The 25835-nt window shown below is 35.2% G+C and overlaps 3 protein-coding genes across 3 annotated transcripts in view; 2 read left to right on the top strand and 1 right to left on the bottom strand.

Annotated features, from left to right (window-relative positions):
* Positions 1 to 1357: 1357 nt before the first annotated feature.
* On the bottom strand, positions 1358 to 3475 carry LOC110724815 (WEB family protein At2g17940-like). Its single transcript, XM_021904289.1, has 2 exons — positions 3118 to 3475; positions 1358 to 2446 (listed from the first exon to the last, which is right to left on the bottom strand). Exons 1-2 carry the CDS (start codon positions 3259 to 3261, stop codon positions 1904 to 1906), a joined length of 687 nt encoding a protein of 228 aa, XP_021759981.1. The 5' UTR covers positions 3262 to 3475; the 3' UTR covers positions 1358 to 1903.
* Positions 3476 to 4506: 1031 nt separating this feature from the next.
* LOC110724822 (AP-2 complex subunit sigma) lies at positions 4507 to 8362 on the top strand. The gene is made up of 6 exons (XM_021904300.1): positions 4507 to 4785; positions 4870 to 4968; positions 5066 to 5116; positions 7070 to 7243; positions 7797 to 7856; positions 8084 to 8362. The coding sequence occupies exons 1-6, from the start codon at positions 4783 to 4785 to the stop codon at positions 8123 to 8125; spliced, it is 429 nt and encodes a 142-aa protein (XP_021759992.1). The 5' UTR covers positions 4507 to 4782; the 3' UTR covers positions 8126 to 8362.
* Positions 8363 to 9419: 1057 nt separating this feature from the next.
* Positions 9420 to 25835, top strand: part of LOC110724807 (transformation/transcription domain-associated protein-like) — a 30006-nt gene continuing 13590 nt past the window's right edge. The window contains exons 1-18 of the mRNA XM_021904278.1: positions 9420 to 10049; positions 10552 to 11324; positions 13445 to 13570; positions 13670 to 13755; positions 13943 to 14051; positions 15189 to 15284; positions 15385 to 15447; positions 16656 to 16715; positions 18056 to 18124; positions 18553 to 18634; positions 18769 to 18821; positions 18914 to 18994; positions 19078 to 20307; positions 20779 to 21777; positions 21845 to 22180; positions 23955 to 24213; positions 24308 to 24530; positions 24617 to 25007. Of these exons, the coding sequence (XP_021759970.1) occupies positions 9992 to 10049; positions 10552 to 11324; positions 13445 to 13570; positions 13670 to 13755; positions 13943 to 14051; positions 15189 to 15284; positions 15385 to 15447; positions 16656 to 16715; positions 18056 to 18124; positions 18553 to 18634; positions 18769 to 18821; positions 18914 to 18994; positions 19078 to 20307; positions 20779 to 21777; positions 21845 to 22180; positions 23955 to 24213; positions 24308 to 24530; positions 24617 to 25007 (5094 nt within the window). The 5' untranslated portion in view covers positions 9420 to 9991. The remainder of the gene's footprint in view (positions 10050 to 10551; positions 11325 to 13444; positions 13571 to 13669; positions 13756 to 13942; positions 14052 to 15188; positions 15285 to 15384; positions 15448 to 16655; positions 16716 to 18055; positions 18125 to 18552; positions 18635 to 18768; positions 18822 to 18913; positions 18995 to 19077; positions 20308 to 20778; positions 21778 to 21844; positions 22181 to 23954; positions 24214 to 24307; positions 24531 to 24616; positions 25008 to 25835) is intronic.

Raw genomic sequence — 25835 nt, 5'->3', positions numbered from 1 at the left:
TTACTAGCTGTTTTGACTGGGTAAATTAACGTTTTAATTGACCGTTTTTGGCGTTAATCACGCTGGTGTTGGAACGGTTTTTGCTACCGTTATACCATTGTTTTGCCTATAAAACATCATGTTATGTTCACTGTTTTGATATAACAAAAAATCACAGAATTTTTCTAATCCCTTTTTTCTCTTACAAAATATTCGAGCAGTGTTCTTTATATTTTTTGGTGGTTAGTTGTCCACTGGTTCTGTGCAAATCCACTGGTATTTTCCTTGCTTAGACAGACTGTTTTATCCTGGGGAACATCCGGTTGTTGTACGAGCTGCTTGCACAAATTAAAGGGCAGTACCGTGAATGTTCTAAAGAGAGCGACATAGTCCGCGACTCAGTCTAATTCCCGGTAACTTTGTTCTGTTTTTATTGTTTACAGCAGTTCGGTTTATAACAATTAATAATGTACCTATCTGCTATCGATCTATTGAACTTATTCGAGCATGCATAAGCATAAATTTCCCCGACTAGCACCCTCCCCCCAAACAACGCGATTGCTTCTTTAGCTGATCGGAAAGGCGGTCGTGTATCAATGATTGCTCTTCCCTTGACCAACGCGCCCCTGTGCTCGCTCTCCATCCTGACCTTTATGTCAATTGATCTATAAGTGTACAACTAGTGTTATTTAACAGTTATAGTAGTCAATAACTACAACTTTAATTTGGAAATTAATGAAGATGAAAACAAATGGAGTCTTTTTTATGCCAATGATATTAATTGGTAAAAAGACAAAAGAGAAGTTAAGTTGATGATGCTATATTAACAAAACTTTGTTAATAGAAATGATTAATATTAACAAAAATAAGAGTTAGTTATTTGTATAATTAAGAGAATATTTTATCATCAAATGAAATAAGAGTTGTCCAAAAAATCATATAAAATTAGAATGTGAAAAGTGGATTAAATAAAAACAGGTTAATTTTACGGATTTAAATAAAGCATTCAAACAAAGGCGGATATTATTTACAAAGTGATGCCTTTGGTCTCAAAATTTTCCTGAACCAACTAACCAAACCATTACTAAATGTAAAATACTTCATTTTTGGGTTCAAGATTATTTTACTTAATTATCAATTAATCTTTACTTCGTATTTATTACAATTGACTGGTTCTTTAAAAAGTAATTTTTTTTTTATTATTATTATTATTATTATTATTATTATTATTATTATCCTTTTGAATTATTTCTTGAAATTTATAGACCGTGTACAACATACGTCAGCTTACATACTTTTCATATCGTGTTGCACTCGTATTAGATCAACTTATTTTCGTACCTTATCTTAAAAACCCTCGTGCCAGCCTAGTCATGCCCACCTTTAGTTTGTCCCATGGTTACAAACTTACCATTGCAACTTTCTCCATTTTTCTATTTTCATGCCTATGCTTTTAACAATTTTTTTTTTTGTTTTTAAAAAAACAACTCATTTAGACCATTTAGCTAATCTGCTTTGATACTTTAATACTCCATAATTGATTGGAGAAGAAAGAATATAATTTATCGATATAAAAATAAATACTCTTTAGAAATTGGAACATAGAATAATGAAGTAATGTCCAATCATATTGGTATATGGTGTATAGCACGATTGGTTTCAAAAAAAAAAAAAAGTAGCACGAACTCACGAAGTAATAAACAAAATTGGGAAAACCAAAATGGATATAGCAATCAAAGATATATATGTACCTAGTACGTATGCGTTACACTGTACTATTTTTCTTCATCCTTCAATCTTGATTGAATTTACAATTATTCATTTCATTGCGTGCCTAAATCAACTATTACGTTGATGGTGTAATTTTAACTAATAATGCAAGTTCAAAATGTAGACTGAGATAGCTCGGTAACACATATTCAATTCAAACTTTAGGAGAACGTTCGATATCACCTTCATCACTTGTTTTCTTCCTAGAAAAAAGCCATCCCATAATTGCAACACCCGGCTTTTTCTTTCCATCCTTCCTAAAAGAAGAAGATCTTCCCAACTTGCTTGTTCTTTCATCATTTTGCTTGATTTCTCTAGTTAAAGAGGGTGGACTTGCAAACGTTACAAACTTTTTCTTTTGAAATAATTCTTGTTGATGATCATAACTAATACGGCGATTATTATTATCAAAATGATTATTTTTTGCATTAGTCTCAACAAATTTAAGCTCTTCAATCTCCGGATTCATTGCTTTTGTATGATGATGATGATCTTTCACGACTTCTTTAGCAGCTTTCAAAGTATGAAGCTCTCTCTTTGTTTCTTCAAGTTGTTGTTTAAGTGATTTTAGGCAGTTTGCCATGTAATTGCCTTCTTCTCTTGCTTTTTGTAGACTTTGCTTGGTTTCTTCTAATTCAGCCGATACAATTTCTACCTTTTCTTTCTCCAAATCTTCCTTCTTGGGCACTTGTTGTATCTACATTTAAGCATGTATCAAGTTGGAATTGAAATATATTAGCATGTAATGTTATACTAATTCTATACATCCTAATAACCATGTTACATTATTGATTGTCATGTATATATATTATGTACTATATACTATGATTTAAGATGTTTGGAAAAAATTGTTACATTTTCTAAAATCGTATATAGAATTTGATTTTCTAATAATGTCATAATTCAATATAATGAAGGGAGCAAAAATAAAAAAATAAAAAAATAAAGTGCACAACTATTATACTCCTCCTAATTTTTAGGTTTTTGTATAAATTCGTTACAATATATTCTTAATTATACCATACAAGGGCAGAAGAATGTGACCAATAATTCCAATTGGAGGGAGTTGAATGTTTGTTTATTTTTGTTTTTTTTTGGTGAAAATGAATGTTTGTTTATGTAATATAAATTATTTTGAAAGATTGTTGAATTACTTTTGTCAATTAATTTATATATTTTTAATTAATTATGTCTTGGACAACTTTAACTCATACTAGTTAGACTGGCATTACCACCCATTCTTCCCTAGCTACATAGATTAATTATGCAAATATTTTACTACCTATATACATGCTAAGCTTGCACATTTTCGAGCATATATGCATGCATATTATATCTCATAGGAAAGAGTAAGGATATATGTATAACCTCTTTGAGTTGCTTGGCATAAATCTCCCCGACTAGCACCCTCTCCCCAAACAACGCGACTGCTTCTTTAACTGATCGGAAAGGTGGCCGTGTATCGATGATTGCCCTTCCCTTGACCACCACGCCCCCATGCTCGCTCTCCATCCTGACGGATAAGTGTACACTACTTGCGTTATGTATGTAACAATTAGTAGTCAACTAAAACTTTCATTTGAAAATTAAAGAAGATGAAAACAAATGGAGTCTTTTTATACCAATGATATTAATTGGTAAAAAGACAAAAGAGAAGTTAAGTTGATAAGGCCATATTAACTATACTTTGTTAATAGAAATGATTAAAATTGTTGTAGTAGTGGATCATAAAATGGGGGTAAGAGAGTAGTAGTAGTAGTAGTGGCTTCTGCTTCATTTCTTGGCTTCCACTTCACTATCTTTTGTTATTTACATTGTGGTTGTAGAGTAGTATCGTAATTAGTTAGAAGAGTCCTTTTAATTGCTCTTAAATATTTGGCAATTGGGTTTAAAAGTAACATGGTTTATACCTAATTAATCAGATTTAGATTGTTTTTGGGCCCGCCTTTGATTTGGACATTGCTCCTTTCGCAATTGCTTTGTTAGTATTTTGTCTCATGTTAGTTTGTATACAATTTTGACATACTCTGGATGCTAGATAATTATACTAGTCCCAGTCATTTCACCAAATTTATAGATGGCTAACAATCTAACATGTAACTATAGACGGCACTAGGCTGATCCAGCTCGAAGCACAGCAAGGTGAAGGCACGAAATGGCGTGCGAGCCGTGGACTAGACTTGGAATCTTGGACTACTTTTATTTGAGAGGACATGGCACAACACTATACGATATGACATAAACATACTAAGATTAGTGAATTTTGGATTAGGCATGCTAGCCTAACATGACCTTTTGAAAAACTCAACATTGCATGCATGTTGCTCATGGGCCAAGTTTAACTAAGCCCAAAGCACATAGGCTCAACATGAGGCATAACCCACTACCATCTTTATATGACTACCATCTTTATATGCAACCTACAACTCTAATGATATAATCATTAATAGGTAGATATTTAAGACAGCTAACAACTCTTTTGCTACCTATCATTTCTTTGGCTCTTTGGAGAAGTGATCAAGTTGACATCACTTTGAAAACAAGATCAACTTTTTTTTTTAGAAAAAAAGATTAACTAATTTTAAAAGACTAAAATCCCGTCAAAAAAAAATAAAAATAAATTAAAGACTAAAAACACTTAAACAATTTCTAAAATCCATTTCTAGAAAAAAATATTTTTTTATCTCTATCCGTATTTCCATAACAATGCTTAATGCGGAGCAAAATAAATTTATAACCGTTATAGACTCAACAATTCTCGTCTAATTTTGACCAATGTGGCAAGGTCGAATGGTCAATAACACATTTGAGTCTACCAATTTGAGTTGACGGTAATAATAATTGCCTCCCGCACCTCAAGTCCTCAATTACCCGTTTACCCCCGTCACTAATTCTCGTCGCCGGCGCCTTTTTCTTCCTTAATTTCCCGGCATTACACAATTCAAAGTTGAACAAATCTTAGAGAGAGAAATTCGACCTCTTCTCTCTCACCTACAATTCACTTCGATCTCCCAACAACAAACAAGGAAAAAAATGGTAATGAAATTTTTGCTTATTAATCAGCTCGATCTTAATTTTCTGAATTTGTATGCCCTAATTTTTCTGAAAAAAAAATGGTAGATCCGATTCATTCTGCTACAGAACAGACAAGGAAAGACGCGTTTAGCTAAGTACTATGTTCCTCTCGAAGATTCCGAGAAGCATAAAGTTGAATACGAGGTTTGCTTCACTTGTCATCTCTACTTGTTTGATTTTTTATTTGATTTGGGGTTGAATTTGATTTAAATTGGGTTATTTTTGTATGATTTGTGTTCAGGTTCATCGACTGGTTGTAAATAGAGACCCAAAATTCACCAATTTTGTTGAGGTTTGTGTTCTTTGCGTTTCCCCCCTTTTCAAGGTTTATTTTTGGCGGATTGTTATTTGTGATTGTTATGCCGTGATTTTAAGTTGTATGAGCATTCTATTGTGATATGATTTGCTTAGTATAGTTTGTGAAATGCGAATTGGGTATGAATTTTTGGTGTTTTTAGATTAGCTGTGAGTTTCTTGATGTTTTGAGTGAACAATCAATTATGGATGTAGAATTGGTGAAAATTGTTATGCTTTGAAAAGTATAATTTTCCAGTGTCCAAATTTTAGTGTTTTTTAGGTTAGTTTAGTTTCATGATTTATTGAGCTGAACCTTCTAGTATAGTTCTGAAAATATGACAAATAAAGAAAGAGTGGAAGAGCAAAAAATACTTATAGCTTGTTTGGGTACAAATTTAGGTATGAAGGGGAGGGAAGGGGTAGGGAGGTGAGGGAAGAGAAGGGGAGGTGAGGGAGGAAGAAATTTAACTCCATTGTTTGGATAAAGGAGAAAGGACAGAAGGGGATATAGTCACTACCACCATAAACATATGAATTGAAATTGTTCTTTGGTACCAGAAAATTCAATCTGAAAAATTGAGATGGATCGGAGTAAGATTTGGGAGTGGTGATATCATAAATACGTGAAAAAAACTTCCGGAAAGACTATTGTTCCAGAAATCAAAAGTTTGAAGTTGCGGGGCAGGGTGGAGGAGAGGGTATGGTTGTGTATTGAGGTCGTATCTTGGACTCGAATATGATAAGACTTCGTAGCCTACTGTTTACTCCTAAGTCATGGATGGCAAGCTAAATTATGGTTTTTCAGTGCTGAATTGTTTAGGAAAGTAAACTTGGTCAAATCTCTAGTTCTTGTGAGATTTGACTACATCCTATATTTCTTCTGCAACGGAAGTGAGGGCAGTTCTAAAATGATTTAATCTGTCTTTGTGGGGAGGGAGCAAGATGTTAAGAGTTGATTTTATTTAAAAATGATGGTTAAAGTAGTGTTAGTTAAACCCATTTTTTCAGTGTCTTCACACTACTTGAGTCCTTATAAAAGGCAATCCCTTAACTTTCTAGCTTATTGTTTCGTAGCAAGAAAAGTGACATACCACAGTTAGTCTCGCAAATATTGCTTGATGTTAGATGAGTCGGATCGTCATTGCATAGCCTTGGCAATGTGCCATTATGTCTTGCAAAGTTCTGTAGGGTAAGTGTTTCTAGAGATTGTGTATTTTTGACTGATCCAGATAGTATCCACATGAAATGGTCCACTTAGGCTGCACACAAAGATTGGGACTTTGGCACTACCTTGACAGTTGACAGAACATCAGAAGTGACATTTGTATTGCAATGCAGAACATCAAAGCAATGCGAAATTTGTCATTAGTGTGTTTCTCAGATGTTCTATCCTTCATTCATGATGTAAAGGCACCCAAAAAGCATTTTTTTGCTCTCCATCAGCTTAACTGAAACATAACCTTTCTTTACATCTAGAGAGAGCTTGGAGTGTAGGGATCACCATCAAAGTGTTATGTATGGGGAATTTTTCACATCAGGGCCAACCACTTCATCAAGAATATCAGTTGTAATTCCTTGATTTTGTAGATAAAGTTATGCATGAGCTCTGTTAATGACTTTTGTAAGAATTACAAGAGTTTTGGCCTTTGGGCATGAAACTTGTCTGACCCTTTTTTTAGTTGTAATTGGCACTCCTTTGGTGTCCTTACTATTCTTTGTTGCATATACAAAACGAAAATGTCTTCCCCTCTACACCCTTGCTAGTTATGGGCTAGAAATAATTGGATTGTGGTATCCCTGCTAATTTTTTAAGTATTAGTCACCTTAGTCTACACATTTGGTTGCCTCATTCTTCATTTCATTTAAGCTTTCAGGTTAATTCATGAGATTGTTATACTAGTCATAACATGCACATTGGCATTTTGACTTATTGTTACTATTTTCTCAGTTTCGTACGCACAAGGTTATCTACAGGCGTTATGCTGGGTTATTTTTCTCCATGTGTGTTGACATCACTGATAATGAGTTAGCATACCTGGAGTGCATTCATCTCTTTGTGGAGATACTGGACCACTTTTTCAGCAATGTTTGTGAGCTGGATTTAGTCTTCAATTTTCACAAGGTTTGTGTTATATTTGTCAATATCTATTTCTGTCATGTTTCATCTTAATTAAAAAGTTTTCTTTAATCCATCTTTATCACTAAAGTTTATGGGAAGCGAATTTATGGAATGATTAGTTATCATACCAAACTTGTATGTTAGTGTTCTCCAATAAGGTGATGGTACATGATTTTATATGCTCTGATATCCAATTGACTTGAGAAGTTATCTATGTGAAGATCGTGAACCTTATTGCTGCTTACAACTTGTTGAGTTATTGGCACTTATCAATTTTAGGGGCTTCTGCTTCTTGGCAAGCGTCTGGTCTGTCTCTTCTTAGTTCAGAAAAATTGTCTTACTACTATCATTTATCTAATCAAGTATTCAACCTCTGGTGTTTATTTGAGAACATGGCCAGTGCACATTAGTAAAGTACCTTCCATAGTCCCATGTAAATTGAGTATATATTAAATTACACAGATCTGTAATCTGATATAGTTCTCTAGGTTTGGTTGTACTTGTGTTTGTTCAGTGATGTGTGATTTTTTAATTATCTCTTTTAATTTATGTATAGGTTTACCTGATTCTTGATGAGTTTATCCTTGCTGGCGAGCTTCAGGAAACGAGTAAGAAGGTGAGTGTCTTACCGTTACTGCTTCAATTTCTTGTTCATTTTTTTGGCTTCTTAGCTGAGGCCTCTACCTGATTATCTGTTTCCCTTTCGTCCAGCACGTTACAATACAGTTTATCACTTCATGTATCGAGTCTTTTAACTCACGATTTTGCTTTCCCCAAAGCTTGCTGAATGAATAATGGTAGCTTGAATCCTCCTCTTCTGAAATTCAAACTGTTGTATTGCAGGCTATCATTGAGAGGATGGGTGAATTGGAGAAACTCGAGTGATCTAATTTTGTTGTAGAAGAATAGCCTGCAAGCTGCTCGTTATGGATTGATGATTGAATTTAACTGAGCTTTCACATATCCTTGTTTGGGGAACAGATATATTCGGCCTGTGTATAATACATCTTGTGATCACAATCCATTTGTTTACAGTTAACTTGATGCTTGGCAATTTTCTGTATTAATTTTGTTTTAGTATCTTTTGCCTCTATATGAATATACAGTATATGGTTTACTCCTCTCTCTCTCTTTGTGGAAAGTCGATTCTCATCTCTTACCGGGGAGGCGGGGAGTTTAGGATGTGGTAACAACTACCAAGAGGACTTGTGTAGTTGTGTGAGGTTACTAGCTCTCAAATTAAGCAAGGCCATGCGTGCATGTAAAAATTAGATACAATCATACAATAATTGGAGTACATCAGTTGAAGGGAAGTTATTACTCACTCTGTTTTTTAAGTGTTACTTCTATTTTGACAACCTACTCTTGTAATTTTAATCATAGTTTGGTTAAAGTGTAACACTTAAAAAAGCGGAAGGAGTATCCTTTTCTTTACCTTGTAATTTCAATGATGTTTAGGGAAAAATAAACTAGTTAGTCAAATCAACTAAAACAACCAATTAGTCAAAAAATTTTTACAACCCACTATTTCAATCAACTACAAGCTATGGGGGGGCATTAATGGAAGAAAAAATTGGAGGGAGAAATGCTTAACAAATCTTTTGGTTCATTTCCAATGAATGTGATGGTTTTAAAAATAAAAAATACTGTAACTAAAGTTGCTTCTTAATTTAAGAAACGAATCTAAGGGAATACTAACGAATTAATAATTGTATTATAATTGATCATATCAAGGTTTTATTTGCGTTTAATTTGGTCTGAATTTGTACGGTGCTACTATTGATTACTGCTCACATTCGGGTTACGAAATAAGCACAATAATTTTATTTCTCACAAAATTACAAAGCGGCGATGGATCTAGTCAATCTACTCAAAAAGTTGTATGAAACAACGAATCGAATAGGTGCCGAATTATTATACATATTTATTTGGATCCTTAGCTCTTTCCCGATCAATTCTTATTTGATTTTGTTAAATTCGTTTCCATTATCGTTATTCGTTGCTGTATGATTTTATTTAATGAAATTTAGTGTCATTTAAGACTTTAAAAAAAAAAAGTAGAGAAATAAAAAATAAGTTTTTATAGGTAAAATAATCTAAATTCAAACCAATCTAATTTAATTATTATTTTTTTTAATACGAAAATCTAATATAATTTCTAATAATAATTTCTTCAACAAAAATCAAATGAATAAAATAAGACTTTATTCCTTTTATTGTTAGTTTTAATTTTAACATTTAAATACGTACTCCGTAGTAATTATTCACTCATAATAAAATCCAATAATCCTGTAAAAAAAATAAATAAAAAAAATAAACCAATAAAAATGAAGGACTATAAAAGAAATCGAACTGTCAGTCCCTGAAAAGCTCTTCTTCAACTCTCAACTCCCGAGTTTGGGACATCAAAACCTCGTTTCAGAGAAACAAACACAAATTATACGAGGAGAGAGAAACTCAGTGTGATTTCTACAACCTAAAACTCCTTAAATTCAACTAATTATCTGTTATTCAATCTTCTTGACCTAATTTTCCCCCCAAATTCAGCAAAAAAATTCATCTTGAAAGCAGAGAAATTTTTCCCAGAAATCGAAATTCACAATTCGGCATTTCAAACGCAGTCTTATCTGTGCTGGGTTTCTCCCAGGGTCACTCTGAAGTCAAATTGATTCAGAGTGTAAAACCCTAGAAATATTTCATCAGATTTTTCTGAGAATTTTTTAGGGCTTTTCCCTAAATTATTTTCCCGCCATGAGTCCAATTCAGAATTTTGAGCAGCATTCTAATCTTCTCATCGACCATGACCTTCGTAATTTCTCTAATCTTCTCATTTTGTTTTTAATTGCTTTTGATTGTGGTATAATTTGCTTGCTTAGTTGATTTTGTTTTTTGTGTTTTGGAAGTTCATTTTTTTTTTAATTTTATTTTTATCCATAATAATGTCAGTTGAAGCTATTAGAGTATTTGATTGTATTATGTACTCGTTTTTCTTATGTGCCATTTCTGTTTAAGATATTTCGTGTGCCGTGGTAGCGGTATGAGATCGAACTGATTAAAGAGTTTTTAGCTGTATATCACTGTAATTCTAGAGCTCATTTTTGCTATGATGTTGATTTGGTTATAATTTGTTCTAAGCATTACTTTGTGCCACGATCCCGGCCCTTGAATATAGGGCTGTGGTATTGAATTGATAGGAGTATATATATTTATTGTATGTTTACATTTTGATTGTGCTATGATACATTTTTTGTATGTTGTTCAAAAGAGACCAACTTGATTTGTTCTCCTTTTGTTTTTTGGGATCATGATAGCAATACAAACAAGACTACAGATGGCGATGGAGGTACGGGATAGTCTAGAGATAGCACACACGGCTGAGTACTTGAATTTCTTAAAATATTACTTTCGGGCGTTCTCGGTGATTCTTCTTCAGATAACAAAGCCACAGTTCACTGATAACCCTGAACATAAGCTCCGTAACATTGTGGTTGAGATTTTAAACCGTTTGCCGCATAGTGAAGTTCTTCGACCCTTTGTTCAGGACTTGTTAAAGGTTGCAATGCAAGTTCTCACTACTGATAATGAAGAAAATGGATTGATCTGTATTCGAATTATATTTGACTTGCTTAGGAATTTCCGGCCTACACTCGAGGCTGAAGTACAGCCATTTCTTGACTTTGTGTGTAAAATATACCATAATTTTAGTTTGACAGTGAGCCATTTCTTTGATAATGGGGGTGCAATGGTAGCCGTTCCCCCTATTGGCACGCCTGGAGGTGGTGATGATATTAAGCCAATGGATACGTCTGATCAGTTGACTCCTTCCAGCAGCAGCGGGCTTAGTGGTGCTGCTACTGGCTATCATGGATCTGGTCAGCTAAATCCCAGCACAAGGTCATTTAAAATTGTTACTGAGAGTCCGTTGGTGGTCATGTTTTTGTTCCAATTATATAGCCGGCTTGTTCAGACTAATATCCCTAATTTGTTGCCACTTATGGTGGGGGCTATCTCTGTTCCTGGTCCCGAAAAGGTGCCTCCCCATTTAAAGACTCAATTTATCGAATTAAAGGGCGCACAAGTTAAGGTAAGCTTTCCATATTTGATGCCCTTGAAAAGCTTGATGGTAGTGTTTTCCTTGCCACTCTCAGCTGTTTGACATTTGATGATTGTTGATCCCTTTTTTAACTTGGGGTGAGGTTGATTTCTAAGATGCAATAATATTATTGATGGTGATAGATGGTTTATTTTCACGCAATTTCTTGTTTTTTTTGGAACTAGGTTATCGTACTTTGGAGCCATGATATTTCTGTGCGAATAGTCACATTTTGAAAGCAGTTTAACTGAATCAATAATTCGTGTAACTTACTCATTAGAGTAATATTTCGTAACCCTCAATTATTAGTTAGTGGTAATTACAATAGATGAGGCATTAACAACTGCACGTATCGTCAAATTGGGCTGTATTTCTGCTAAAATTTACCACTCATTAAATATCATATTAATTTTCATTTTTGTTCTGTGTAAAATTTTGTGATGTAAACTATAGAATCAGAAAGAGAACAATTTGCTTAGGAAGTTCCTATCAGGGTTATGAAATGTCTGCTAAGACAAGCATGAAATGCATGTAGTGCAAAAGGCTACTAGATACTGTAGATGACTAAAAAGGAATACTCTGGAAAAGATATCCCTTACGACGAAAGGCAGAGTAAAATGATCAAGCCCACAGGATGATAGAACACCTTATCTATGAGATCTATAAATCAAAACAAAAACCTTAAGCTAACACTATGAAGTGACAGAACACCTTTTCAAAAATCATTTATGTTCTTGTTATTTACGTCATCCAGAAAAAGGAGAACTTAACACTATGACGTGACAAAGCTGTTTCCTTAAGAAACAGTCAATTCCCTTACAATCTTACATCCTCATTGACCATTTCTTAAATTCTTAAATTCCTTTACAGTCTTATAGTCAAAGCTGACTTGTAAATCTGCGTTTCATTTCTGAAATTCTTTAAAGCTTAGATCATTTTTTAGCAAGAGATGTTTAAAAATTAAAACCTCTCATTTCACCATGATTAACAAGATATGCTAGAAGTAATGTCTCTCCTACGACTCAAGAAGTACTTAATTAAACAAGAATAGGAATAAAATTTTGAACTTTACATTTCATGCAAATCAATGTAATGAGTTGTCCCTTGATATGACACTTTTGACAAATCCGTAAAACATTAGCAAGACAGCAATTGTGATTGCAATCTGTATCCCTAAATGGATCCTAGACTGGAACTATTTTCTATCAAGGGCCATCTCTTCAATATTAGCTAGAACAATACGTACTAATCAACATTCTTTCTTGAATATGTTTTCATTTCCTGTACTCTATTGTAGAGATCTTCTCTCATTGCCTTACCGAGCATGGATGCTGCAATGTACATAGAAATATTCCTGTCTATGCATATCTTTTCATAACAGTCTTCAACTATCACTGGTAGATTTTCAGCTAAATTTTGAAAATAATGTAAAACTATTTTTTGTCATTGAAATAAGTATTTTTTTTCATAAAAAAATGTTTAATACTGTTAGTATCGGGATTGTTTTGAGAAGATACCTCCAATGTTGGAATGTTATTTGGTAATTCAAAGTTGGGATCATGTTTCTAAGACTAGCAAAAGTTAGGTTAATTCCTTTGTACTCCCTCCGTTCTTTTTTGTTCTACTCACTTTCCATTTTAGTCTTTATTTTTTTTATTTTTATTTTATGTTCTTCTCATTTTGCTTTATTCTATTTATGCCATTTTTCTTTTACCATCCTACTCCTTCAACCCCAAAATAATTACACCTTTTCATATTCTCTCTCTCTCTCTCGCTTCACTTTTTTCTTACACAAACCTTCATTTTTACATTTTCTCTCTTACTTTATCATGCACCCACTCACATTCTTATCAATTTCTTAGATTGTTTATCTGCAAAGTGAGTGGACATAAAAAAACTGAGGTATGTCTTTTCAAAAAATGATGGAATATATGGAAATTTCTAGAAGTAAGCTCTATCTGTTAGTAAGAAATGAATTCATGAAGCATTGTGTGAGACTGTGAGTGGATAATTTGTAAATGTTGCCCCTATTTAATTCTTGACAAATATTTAATTGATTAAATGGTATGGATTATTCAGATAGATGGTAATGTCTTTTTCCATGGCTGCAGACTGTTTCTTTTTTGACATACCTCCTGAAGAGTTTTGCTGACTATATCAGGCAGTATGAGGAGAGCATTTGTAAAAGTATTGTTAACTTGCTCGTTACATGTTCTGACTCTGTCTCCATTCGGAAGGTGTGTGCTCTAAACTTTATAATGTCATTTGTAATTCAATGCTTTGTTTTCCTTATTTAATCTTTTCAAGTTGAATGTAATTGTGCATTGCTAATGCAGGAATTACTGGTAGCCCTGAAACATGTTCTTGGAACAGATTTTAAGAGGGGTCTATTTCCGTTAATTGATACCTTGTTGGAAGAGAGGTATTATTTGAACCAAGTATTTTACGGCTTTACTTTCTAATGCAGTTGGTTATTTCATTGACATCATTTTATGTAATTTTTGTACTTAAAACATACAGAAGGTGTTGTGCACCCACATAAGACCATTGCCTAGCTATTTTTTTTCCTATTTATATAATTAGTCTGTCCTCTGTTTGTGCTTTCTTAGGGTTCTTGTTGGGAGTGGACGGGCCTGTTATGAAACATTGAGGCCACTGGCTTATAGCTTACTAGCAGAGATAGTACATCACGTTCGAGGAGATCTCTCCCTGCCACAGGTCTCTGTTTTCGAGCTGAATTGATGCCATATTTGTCTTTTTGTTGAGTTGAGTTGATAAATGTTTATTGTTTATGCATTTGACTTTTATTGAAGTTGCTGCTCTTGCTGCTGGAAGGGAAGTTTCTTACTGCAGTATTTAGCTGGATTCTTTGCATGTTTTGCAGTCCTGCGCTTGTAGTTGCTGTCGGTATGGCTGTGGGCGGTTTGTGGGCAGTTTTTTGGTTTTGCAACTTTGGTTGCTATAAGTGATACTTTTCCATGTCATCCTTACATCAATGTCCTTTTTAAAACTGAATTGATAGCAAAGCCAGGGGAATACACACTGTGCGCTAGCTAATAAAGGGGGATTTATAAAGTAACTGGTTAACAGTGTTAAATCTGCTAATTGCTCATTTCCTCTCTGTGAGATTTTCTTAAATTAGACATTCTAGACCAGTAATAGACGGGTTTTCTAAAAAAAGTCAAATGCAATTTCTCCTAATGGAGCTGACCACAGAAGGAAAAACTTTGCAACAGCAGGATCTACTTCACAAAGCCATGGACACTAGTCACACTACCTTTGCAAGGGTGCTGCCCTTGATTGCTCCCCTTTTCTTTTAATCCTTTAGGCTATTTCCGAGAGGATTGCGAGTGAGGCTTATAAAATTTTAGTGTATGAAGTTACTTCAACATAATATAAAATGACTAAATTTGCATGAGTTGTCATCACCAGTTGACACCAAGAGTAAGAAATTGCTAGTGATTTGGTGAGAATAGAAGCATGGGACTTTGGGGCCTTCATTGATGGAGGTTTATGGTTAATTGTGATACTTGTTTATGCTCATCGCCTCATCCACATTAATATCTCCCAATGCCTCTAAAGAGCCACTCTCCATATCAGCTTAATCTAAGTAATCTATGCTCAGTATTCTGCAATGTCTAAGTTAGAGGTGACTGGATAGTGTTTGCTTTTGTTAGCTTCATTTTGTTCATATATCTTTATGTTTATTAAATTTCATGAAGTCAGCATGTACATACTTTCCTCCCTCACGCACACACATGCACACAAAATGAAGAGAAAATTAAGGTGAAGGTAGTATGATATTTATATCTCCCGCAAATTTTGATTGTTGACATTAGTGTGGTTTCCATGCAGCTTTCACGTATCATATACTTATTCTCAAGCAACATGCATGATGCCTCGCTAACATTGAGTATTCACACCACATGTGCTCGCCTGATGCTGAATCTGGTGTGTGTGATATCGTTATTCGGGCTAGGTGTTAAATGATTTGTGTATTTCCTTTGTCAGACATGTGGTTTATGACTATTTTCGTTCTTGTGGATTTTAGGTTGAACCAATTTATGAAAAGGGGGTTGATCAAACGTCAATGGATGAAGCACGGATTTTGCTGGTTTGTATTTGTAATTTTGGATTAATTTATTGGTTTGCTTTACATAATTTAATTTGAACTCTTTATTTGATTCTTTGCCATATTGTTGCCTCTTCCTCCTTTTGTTCGTTAGATTGGTATCAATCGGTGGCGTATCCAAGAATTCAGAAGTGTGGGTTCGAAATCATTAAGAAATAAGATATAGGTCCTCCGTTCGTTATAATTGCAACATTGGTGATTTCACGCTTGCCAATGCACATTCTATAAGCTAAATATCTTAAGTTATATTAATTTTGTAAGAATTATAAATAATTGATACCATAAGAATATTTTTCGAGACAAATTTAACAAGATCCCACTTGACTATATATATCTTTTCCAACGTATGAATCACAAAAAGCGATCAACGGAGTGTATATATGTGTAAATATTGTAAAATTACATACGTTGCAATTAAAAGAGAACATTGGAAGTATAATGGATAACATATTACATAATACAATGGAATACAATTATAAAAAGGGATCCACAAAAGCATTCAGATTTTCATATGCTTTGGAGAAGAAAGTTAGGGAGAAAAAAATAATTAGGGTAAAGGGGTTTGATGTTTTGAGTCTTAGAATGAGTTTTTTTTTTTTGGGATATTGGGAATTTAGAGAAGTAATTAAAGCAAAAGGGAAAAAAAAAACATTTGGAGTTTTATATACTTTGGAGAAGAAAGTTAGAGAGAAAATAGTTATGGTTAAGGGTTCTGATATTTTGAGTCTTTGAATGAGTTTGTTGGGGGGAGTTCTGAGAAGAAATTGAAGCAAAAGGAAAAAAAATTTAAAAGGCTAAAATATAAAAAGAATGTTCCTGGGAATCGAACCCACAAACTTGAAGGCCAAGTGCACAAGTGTTAACTCCATCCTACCACTGGGCTATGCTATTTTCCCTATTCTACTTGTGCAGACAAATTTTTTTTATTTTTTTTTGTTTTAAATTTATTGTTTCAAATAATCAGTGTGTTCAATGAACCCATTGGAACATTGTGGATCCACCACTAGAATCTATCAGCAACTAGTGAATTCCTTGTCTTGGTGGTTCAATTTTGTAGCTTTATTACTTATCAGGGTCATCTTGTTGATGTATATGCTGTGAATTAATGTTGGAATTTTATGTTAAATTTGTCTTATACATTTCACAAGTTCACACCAGCTTTCGGGGATTATGTTATATGGTCTTTTCAGGTCCGGATATTGGATTCTTTTGTTGGGAAGTTTAGTACTTTCAAGCACTCAATTCCCCAGGTAAATAATACTGTTAAGCTTCTTTATTCGTATAATTTGTGAATACAATTGTTGCTTATTGTTTGTCTTGGTACCTGTATGTGCCTGCCTGCTGTAACACATTGTACTTTAGATGATCTACATAAATTAGAAATTGTTGAATATTGTATATAGCTAGTGGACTTTAAAGGCTTCCCTTTCCTTTTCTTCTGTCTCGTTGGCTAATAACAAAGGTGCTTAAATGAAATAATACTTCCTAGATTTTGTTTTTTTTTGTTTTTTTTTTTTAAAAAAAAAGAGGTGGGGTGTTGGACGAGGGTGTTTATGGTTTACTCTAATTTCTTTTCTCTGGAGTGTGGAGGTGGATGAAATTAGTTCTGTTTTTCCCCATTTTATGCTTAGTTGAGTTGCCACCTTTGGAGAGTTGGGAAATATGAGTTAAATTGGTTGGTAAAGTGTTTGCTATTATTGACACCATGTCTTTCTTTCTAGGACACGTTATCTTTTGCCACATTGTGCAGTGGTCTAAATAAATTTGCTCTTGTACTCTGGTAGTGGTTTATGTTGCTAAACTTTCACTTAAGATTTTTTTGCTCAAAGCTATATTCTAAGTTCCTTACATTGAGTATTGAGGCAATTACACTAGGTTTAAGTTTCTTTGTTGGCCTTTGTATCCTATATTATTTTTTCTCTTTTTTGCGGGGAAAGGGTGGTGCCGTGGTGCGGTAATATATTATGATGATGTATTTGATTATTTGAAGAATTTTGTTAACCATTAAACCTTGGAAGTATTAAGAGATGTTATACATTATCCATGCCTCCTTAATTTGGTACACTCTTATCAGATGTTGCTGGGGTCTGGTGATGTATGCATGCTTGTAATAGCAAAGGTTACTAGAGAAAGTATACTGAAAGGTGTTATTATAATTGCTCTGGTGGCTAAGTTCTGGTGGTAAGGTTGGGCTAGAGTAAAAGTATGTAGATTATGTATACGATGTATTTATAGGTCTATTATGGATAGTTTGATTCACAACAAAAATATAATGTTTGTCAAACTTTGTGGTGTCAGAAATCCGTTTTCTCAGATTTCGACAGATTTTATGATTGTTGAGATGAACAGAATTTCTAAACTAAATCTTCTGAAGTTATTGCTATAAGTGTGACATCTGTTGTAAGATCTAGCAATCAACTGATTTCCAACTGGGAAGTGGAGACTATATTTGTAATGAATTCGTGATCAACCTCCTCTTAGCTTATAAATCTTCTGCCCTTGTTAAATTTTTATTTGCATATTTGGTAAATCTAAATATTTTTAATGCCCTTTTTAACTTTATTGGTTGTTTGATGTTCATGGGTTATAGCTGCTCGAGGAGGGTGAGGAAGGAAAAGATCGAGCTTCATTGAGGTCAAGGTTGGAGCTTCCAGTTCAGGTTATTTCTGACGTAAATAACTTTTAGTTTGATTAAGGTTGATTGACTTATCAATTGGAATGAAATGATTTTTGTACTCTTCACTCTTACATAAATCATTTGGTACTCATTGGAACCTGTGTTATCTATTACACCTAAAAAACTATGGTAATTCAGGAAATTAAATTGTGTTAGGTTGGTCATTTTTACTCCATTCACAAACTCATTTTTACTAATGAGATAAAAGTCTGAGCTAGCCTCCTATAGGTTGTTGATCACCGCACAATGCTGCTAGTCCTGCTCTTACATCAGCTCATGGGGTTTAAAATTTTTTCTCAACTCAAAACATTTTTAGGATTGTTTTATTAGCTGAGTTGTTATCTTTACCAAGTTGTTGAAAGGGGGTTGGCTCTTCTTCTGACCAGTCCTAGCATTTAATCTGGTTGCAGGCTGTATTAAACTTGCAAGTGCCGACTGAACATGCCAAGGAAGTCAATGATTGTCGACATCTGGTCAAGACCTTAATTATGGGTAATCTGTCATTTCAATATCAATCAATGAATCAAAGCCTTAATCCCATTAGCCGTAATCTGTCATTTTTATGTTGTCTGTTATATTGTCGATTCCCCTCTTGCTCTAAAAAGAGCTCATTTCTGTGTGTGCAGGAATGAAGACTATTTTTTGGACAATAACTCATGTTCATACTCCTCATATGCAGGTTTTTTGATTTCTTGAAAACAATGTAAAGTTGTGTGATGTCTCCACCTGCATCTGATGGATTGTTACTTGTTTTCTAATATTAATTTTCAGGCTTCAGCTGTTCATGGGGCGCATCAGCAAATGTTGCCAACAAATGGTTTGCCTGCATTCAAAGGCTTGAGGGAAGATGAGGTATTAATATGAAGCTTTGAGTTAGTGTATTGATTGAGATCAACTTGGTTTGATGATTTGTTTTACTTCCTTTCTTTTGGTAGGTATGGAAAGCCTGTGGTGTTCTGAAAAGTGGTGTGCATTGCCTGGTAATTTTTAAGGATACTGATGATGAAAAGGAAATGCTTGGGCACTTTTCCCAAACTTTAGCTATTTTGGAACCTCGAGATCTGATGGATATGTTCTCACTTTGCTTGCCTGAGCTTTTTGAATGCATGACCTCGAACAATCAGCTAGTTCATATATTTTCTACGTTGCTGCAAACACCGAAGGTTTTCCGTCCATTTTCAGATGTTCTGATCAATTTTCTTGTTAGCAGTAAGCTTGATGTTCTGAAACAACCAGATTCCCCCGCTGCAAAATTAGTCTTGCACCTCTTTCATTTATTGTTTGCAGCTGTTGCAAAATATCCTTCAGAGTCAGAACGTATACTATTGCCTCATGTTCCTGTTATTATTGAAGTGTGCATGAAAAACACCACTGAAGTTGAGAGGCCTATTGGCTATCTACAGCTGCTTCGAACAATGTTTCGTGCACTTGCTGGTGGAAAATTTGAACTTATATTGCGAGACTTGATTCCTTTACTACAACCTTGTCTGAATATGTTACTTGCCGTGCTTGAGGGACCTGCTGGAGAGGACGTGAGGGAACTTCTTTTGGAATTGTGCTTAACTTTGCCTGCACGTTTAAGTTCTTTGTTGCCGTTCCTTCCCCGTCTTATGAAGCCATTGGTTTTATGCTTAAAAGCAAGCGATGAACTTGTTAGTTTGGGGTTGAGGACTCTAGAATTCTGGATAGACAGCTTAAATCCTGACTTTCTTGAGCCCAGTATGGCAAATGTTATGTCAGAAGTAATTTTGGCATTGTGGTCTCATTTAAGACCTGCGCCATACCCTTGGGGTGGAAAGTGTTTGCAACTTCTTGGGAAGCTAGGTGGACGTAATAGACGTTTCCTGAAAGAGCCACTGGCACTGGAATGCAAGGAAAATCCAGAGCATGGGATTCGTGTGATTCTTACCTTTGAGCCAGGAACCCCATTCTTGGTGCCTTTAGATCGCTGCATAAACCTTGCTATAGCTACTGTCATGCAAAAAAATGGACAAGTAGAATCGTTCTATAGAAAGCAGGCCTTAAAGTTTCTTCATGTGTGCCTATCTGCTCAGCTGAATTTGCCTGGAAACATTTCTGATGAGGGTTTTACCCTGGACAAGCTGTCAAAAATGTTATCGTCCGGAGATTTGTCCTGGCGAAGATGTGAAACTTCAGATGTCAAGGTTAGTTTTCTTTGTTAAGCTCATATTGCTTACAATCATCATTTATTTGCAAAACCAGCTCAGTGTCAGAAATTAGGATTTTATCTTCTTATTCCGCTTTTTATTTTTATTTCACAATTGATGTTCACTTGTCTCTGCATTCCTGCTGTTATTCTGAGATATTTTTGTTTAAACATACCCCCCCTCCCTCCCTTCTCAAAGACCTTATCTAAATACTCTTATCTGTTTTTTTTAAGGCATAAAGAACTTTTACAAGTGTTGAATGTGCAAATTCTGTGTACCTCAACCTCAACCTCATTGACTGTGTAAAGTCCTATGAACAGTTTTATTTCATTATGTTGTATATTTAGGGGGATGGGAATGGGGGTGATAAAGTTGGTAGTTGCTATCTTTAGTCTATCTTCTTTGGGTAGGATATCAGTTTTTTTCTTTTTAAAATTATTATTATTATTAAATGATTTTTCATTTCAGGCAGAGTATGGTGTAAAGACAAAGACTCAGCTTATGGCTGAGAAATCTGTTTTCAAGAGTCTTTTAATGACTGTCATCTCATCCAGTGCTGAACCAGATCTTCTTGACTCAGAGGATGATTTTGTAGTTAATATCTGTCGTCATTTTGCTCTGATGTTTCACGTTGATTATTCCTCTACCAACACTTCTACAACATCTACAGTTGGGGGTCCTACGCTTTCGTCAAATACAAATTTAGGTTCTAGGCCTAGAGGAAGTACAGGATCGAACCTTAGAGAGCTGGATCCCTTAATATTTTTAGATGCTTTGGTTGATGTGTTAGCGGATGAAAACAGGCTGCAAGCGAAGGCTGCTCTGAATGCATTAAACACATTTTCTGAATCCCTTCTGTTCTTGGCTCGTTCAAGGCACAATGATGTGCTAATGTCAAGAGGAGGTCCTGCAACACCTATGATTGTCTCTAGCCCATCAATGAATCCTGTGTATTCTCCACCACCTAGTGTCCGTGTCCCTATTTTTGAGCAACTTTTGCCCCGTCTATTGCATTTATGTTATGGAGTTACATGGCAAGCTCAAATGGGAGGTGTAGCAGGACTGGGGGCCTTGGTGGGGAAGGTCACTGTTGAGACTCTTTGTCACTTTCAAGTTAAAATCGTCCGAGGTTTGATATATGTCTTGAAAAGGCTTCCAATATATGCAAATAAGGAGCAGGAAGAAACAAGCCAGGTTTTAATGCAGGTGCTGCGTGTGGTGAACAATGTTGATGAAGCAAACAGTGAATCCCGGAGGCAGAGTTTCCATGGTGTTGTTGAATATCTTGCGTCAGAGCTTTTTAATGCAAATGCATCAATAAATGTGAGGAAAACTGTGCAGTCATGTTTAGCCTTGCTTGCTAGTCGGACGGGTAGTGAGGTGTCTGAATTGCTTGAGCCTTTGTATCAACCTTTACTTCAGCCCCTTATCATGCGCCCTCTTCGTTCAAAGACAGTTGATCAACAGGTAAACTTGGCTTGTTTATTTTATCCTTGAAGCTGTTTTATTTATAATCCCTTCTTGTTGCATGCAGGTGGGAACAGTTACTGCATTAAATTTCTGTTTGGCCTTAAGGCCGCCTCTCCTGAAGTTGACCCCAGAATTAGTTAGTTTCCTGCAAGAAGCTTTGCATATTGCAGAGGCTGATGAGACTGTGTGGGTTGTGAAGTTTATGAATCCCAAAGTTGCTACATCTTTGAATAAGCTTCGCACAGCTTGCATTGAGTTACTTTGCACTGCAATGGCCTGGGCAGATTTCAAGACAGCAAATCATGCTGAATTGCGTTCAAAGATCATATCCATGTTCTTCAAGTCCCTGACTTGTCGTACTCCAGAAATTGTTGCTGTTGCCAAGGAAGGCCTGAGACAGGTATTGTGCTCTTTCGTAGTCCGATCATGATTCTGTGATGTCTGGTTTGATACTGTGAATGAGTGATCGAGTTACATTGGATTAGGTGGACTTGTTTCTAACATTGATGTAGATTACTAGAATATAGTTTCTTTTTTTTTTCCTTTTTTATATTATGTGTATGACATTGTGACTGCCGCATGGTGATATATCTGTCTCTGACCTCTTTTTTGATATATGTGATATATTTTCTGATAATATTGTTTATCGCATCTCTAACAGAGTCATGAAACATGTGTGGATTTGTGTTTTTGTTATACATGACCCATATTTGTTCTATATTGAATTTGTTAATTTGGTTGTGCGCTGTTAAAAATTTTGTGAAGCTTTCTCTCTGTAACCATTGAAAATATTGATTTGGTCAATGTGAATATTAATGTTACTCTTCTGCTAATTTCATTGCCAAGATGTTGTGTTTGTTTGCATAACCTGACTGGCAAGAAAACACGCCTCTAATAGAACCAGTCAAAAGTAAAGACACTTTTGCCCACATATATAGGAGCGTGCAAGGAATCAGCCCAAGCCTGATATCCGTTTCACTTATGCTAGAAGGCTCAAGAGTTAATCAGAGAATGTTGAATTGGAAAGTTGTTAGAAATCAGTTTTGGGGAAGAGGGTAAAATAGTAATCTTGCAAATAAACTAGTTTGTTATTTGATTCTCTGTATTAGCTGTGCTCAACTTTGTTAGCTTGCTTAATTTTGGGTATTAATAGGAGTTTGGGTTAAGGGGAATGCATCAAGAAATTAATTGAGAAGTTGTTTTGGAGAGCTCCTTCCTCTTGAGTATTATCGAATACTCTGTTTGATATTACAACTATCCCCTTTCTCTCTGTACTTAGCTTACTAATTTGCTGTCCTCAGCAGAGCGCTGGAAATGTAATAACAAGTTGTATATTGATTTATTGTTAGAAACGGTTAATATTCTGTATAATTAATTCATTCTACTGTAGAAAGCATGAAAACATTTTGGGACTTCTTAGAAGAAATAATGGAAAACATTACGCCTCTATTTTCACGAATAAGAAGGAATTATTTCATTTCTGTTTATTAATATAGGCGAGTATTAAATTTGTATGAAAGAATGGCCTTTTAATGATTTATTTAAATTAATCTGCATTAATATAACATCATTGTATACAATTGTATAGTCTACTCTATTTTTATTTGCAAGGTTACTGTAAAGAGAGTTTTTTATTCTTCTTCGTTTTAAGCTGGTTCTCCAATTTAAATGGTAGCACCCAAGAGTAATCATAGAATTATATCTGTAGTCTGTACTATTTGCCTTATAAGGGTCAATTGTAGGATGACATCATTATATCCAAAATAGCCAAAACTTAATTTTGAGTTCATTCATCTTTGGTTAGCTATTTATAGTTAGGTTTTCACTGAAGTGGTGTAATTTGTGTGAATCAGTGTTTAAATTTAGATTCACCTGAATCAAGTCAGCATTTTCTTTTGTTTATGTGATGACAAAGTAGCTGAGTTGAATTCTGTGTCTTGATTTTTTTTTTTTTCAAGAGCAATGTTTTTATTAGTAAATATGTTCATAGTAGGTATGATCAAAAGTAGAATAAGATTAAAGTCTCCGTTGAAAAGGGTTAGGCTACCCTACTTTATCGGCTAGCCATGGTGGGGGTCTCTTTAGCTGCTTAGGTGTAATATCACATTATTCGTTAATTTTGCCTCTTCCTGATTTCCTTTTCCTTCTATTTTATTTATTTATTTATTATTTAGGTTATTCAGCAACAGAGGATGCCCAAAGAACTTCTCCAGACCAGCCTCAGACCCATCTTAGTTAACTTGGCATATACCAAAAATCTCAGTATGCCTTTGTTGCAAGGTCTTGCCCGCTTGCTTGAACTTTTATCTACCTGGTTTAATGTTACCCTTGGTGGTAAACTGTTGGAGCATCTTAAGAAATGGCTAGAACCTGAAAAACTTGCACAGAGCCAGAAATCATGGAAGGCTGGTGAAGAACCAAAGATTGCTGCAGGTAAATGAAAGATTGTCTAATTCAAAGTATAATTTTCCTGATTGTTCACATTTTTTATTTTAAATTATGATCAAATATCTCTGTTTATTGCCAGCTATTATCGAGCTGTTTCACCTTCTCCCCAGCGCTGCTGGAAAGTTCCTTGATGAACTTGTAACTCTAATTATTGACTTGGAAGGGGCTCTCCCACCTGGACAATTCTACAGCGAGATTAATAGTCCGTACCGTCTTCCACTTACAAAGTTTTTAAATCGCTATCCAACAGCTTCTGTTGAATACTTCCTCGCTCGATTGAGTCTGCCACAATATTTTAGACGGTAAATTTACTACGCTCACTTTGCATGCTGATCTGTTGCTGGCTTTTTATCTTGAATGTTGAACCATTGCTGGTTTTTGTATTTAGGTTTATGTATATAATAAGGTCTGATGCTGGACAGCCCCTAAGAGAGGAACTTGCAAAGTCACCTCAGAAAATAATAGCAAGTGCATTTCCCGAGTTTCTGCCAAAATCAGAGCAACCAACTGTTTCAGGATCTGCTGCTACACCTTCCACTCAGCCGGGTGATGAAGCCCATGCTGCTCCTCCTTCTGAAAGCTCTAGTGTACCTTCAGTTAGCACTGGTGTTTCACCAGATGCATTCTTTCAAGGACTTGCTTTGATCAAAACTCTGGTCAAATTGATGCCCATTTGGCTGCAGAACAACCGTAATTTGTTTGATGCTCTTGTATTAGTTTGGAAGTCACCTGCAAGAGTTGCGCATTTGAATAAAGAGCAGGAGTTGAACCTTGTTCAAGTAAGTTTTTTTCTCTTTTTTTTGGGTGGGGGTGGGGCGTGGGGTAATGTGTAGGACTTTAGATGAGGGGTTTTTGTGTATTTGTCAATTTGTTGTGTTATTATGTGGAAGTCTTTTTAATTTTCATGCCTCTATCTTTAACCATGTGTGGATGAAAGAAGAATTGGCTTAAAATTTTTGTTGCAGCTGCACTCTTCCTGGAGCTGCTTACACCAATGCTACTCCATTCATCTTATCTAAGCAAGTTTTGTGGGGTGTGCTAGCATTTTATACTCTTTGTGCTTGGACGAACTTCTTGTCTTCTCAATTTGCATGGTTAGGAGTTTAGGTCATGGGAGCATCTGTCTCATTTTGTCATTATTCTGATTGATGTTGCTAGCATAAGTTTTATAAGTTTACGGGATCGTTATTCTCAGAGCTGGATACAGCTAGTGCGCTTAGCAGAGTTACTGGTTTTCTAGTACAGTTGTTGCTGACGGTGAAATTTGTGGTTTCTGCTTTCTAGGATACATTACGCTAGTTGATGATTGTTTTCTCTGACGCTTTATTTGGATAACAAATAAGGAAGGAAAGGAAGGGGAGGGAAATAGGAGGAAGGGAAGAGAAAGAAAGGGAGGGGGAGGTGAATTCCAGTTTCCCTCCAAATCTCTCCGATTTTGGAGGGATTATGTTTATTAAAGGGAGAGGGAAAGTGGATCCCTCCCTCTCCTTTCCCTTCCTTCCCCCAATTCTTTACCCAAACAAGAGAGTTTGGCCCTCTCCCTTTCTCTTCCCTTCTTTTCCTTCCATTTTCTTGTATCCAAACAAAGTGTTAGTGTATGTGTCTGG

This window comes from Chenopodium quinoa, unplaced genomic scaffold (genome assembly GCF_001683475.1).
Source record: "Chenopodium quinoa cultivar QQ74 unplaced genomic scaffold, ASM168347v1, whole genome shotgun sequence".
NCBI classification, from domain to species: Eukaryota; Viridiplantae; Streptophyta; class Magnoliopsida; order Caryophyllales; family Amaranthaceae; genus Chenopodium; species Chenopodium quinoa.
The sequence above is the reverse complement of the archived record's forward strand: the minus strand, read 5'-3'. Positions and strand labels throughout refer to the sequence as shown.

Excerpts from the sequence above, each read along its gene's own strand:
- LOC110724822 (XM_021904300.1), top strand. Across the intron at positions 4,969-5,065 it reads AGCATAAAGTTGAATACGAG|GTTCATCGACTGGTTGTAAA; the intron begins GTTTGCTTCACT and ends ATTTGTGTTCAG. Across the intron at positions 7,857-8,083 it reads TTCAGGAAACGAGTAAGAAG|GCTATCATTGAGAGGATGGG; the intron begins GTGAGTGTCTTA and ends GTTGTATTGCAG.
- LOC110724815 (XM_021904289.1), bottom strand. The coding sequence starts at position 3,261 with ATGGAGAGCGAGCATGGGGGCGTGGTGGTCAAGGGAAGGGCAATCATC. Across the intron at positions 2,447-3,117 it reads ATGCCAAGCAACTCAAAGAG|ATACAACAAGTGCCCAAGAA; the intron begins GTTATACATATA and ends GCTTAAATGTAG.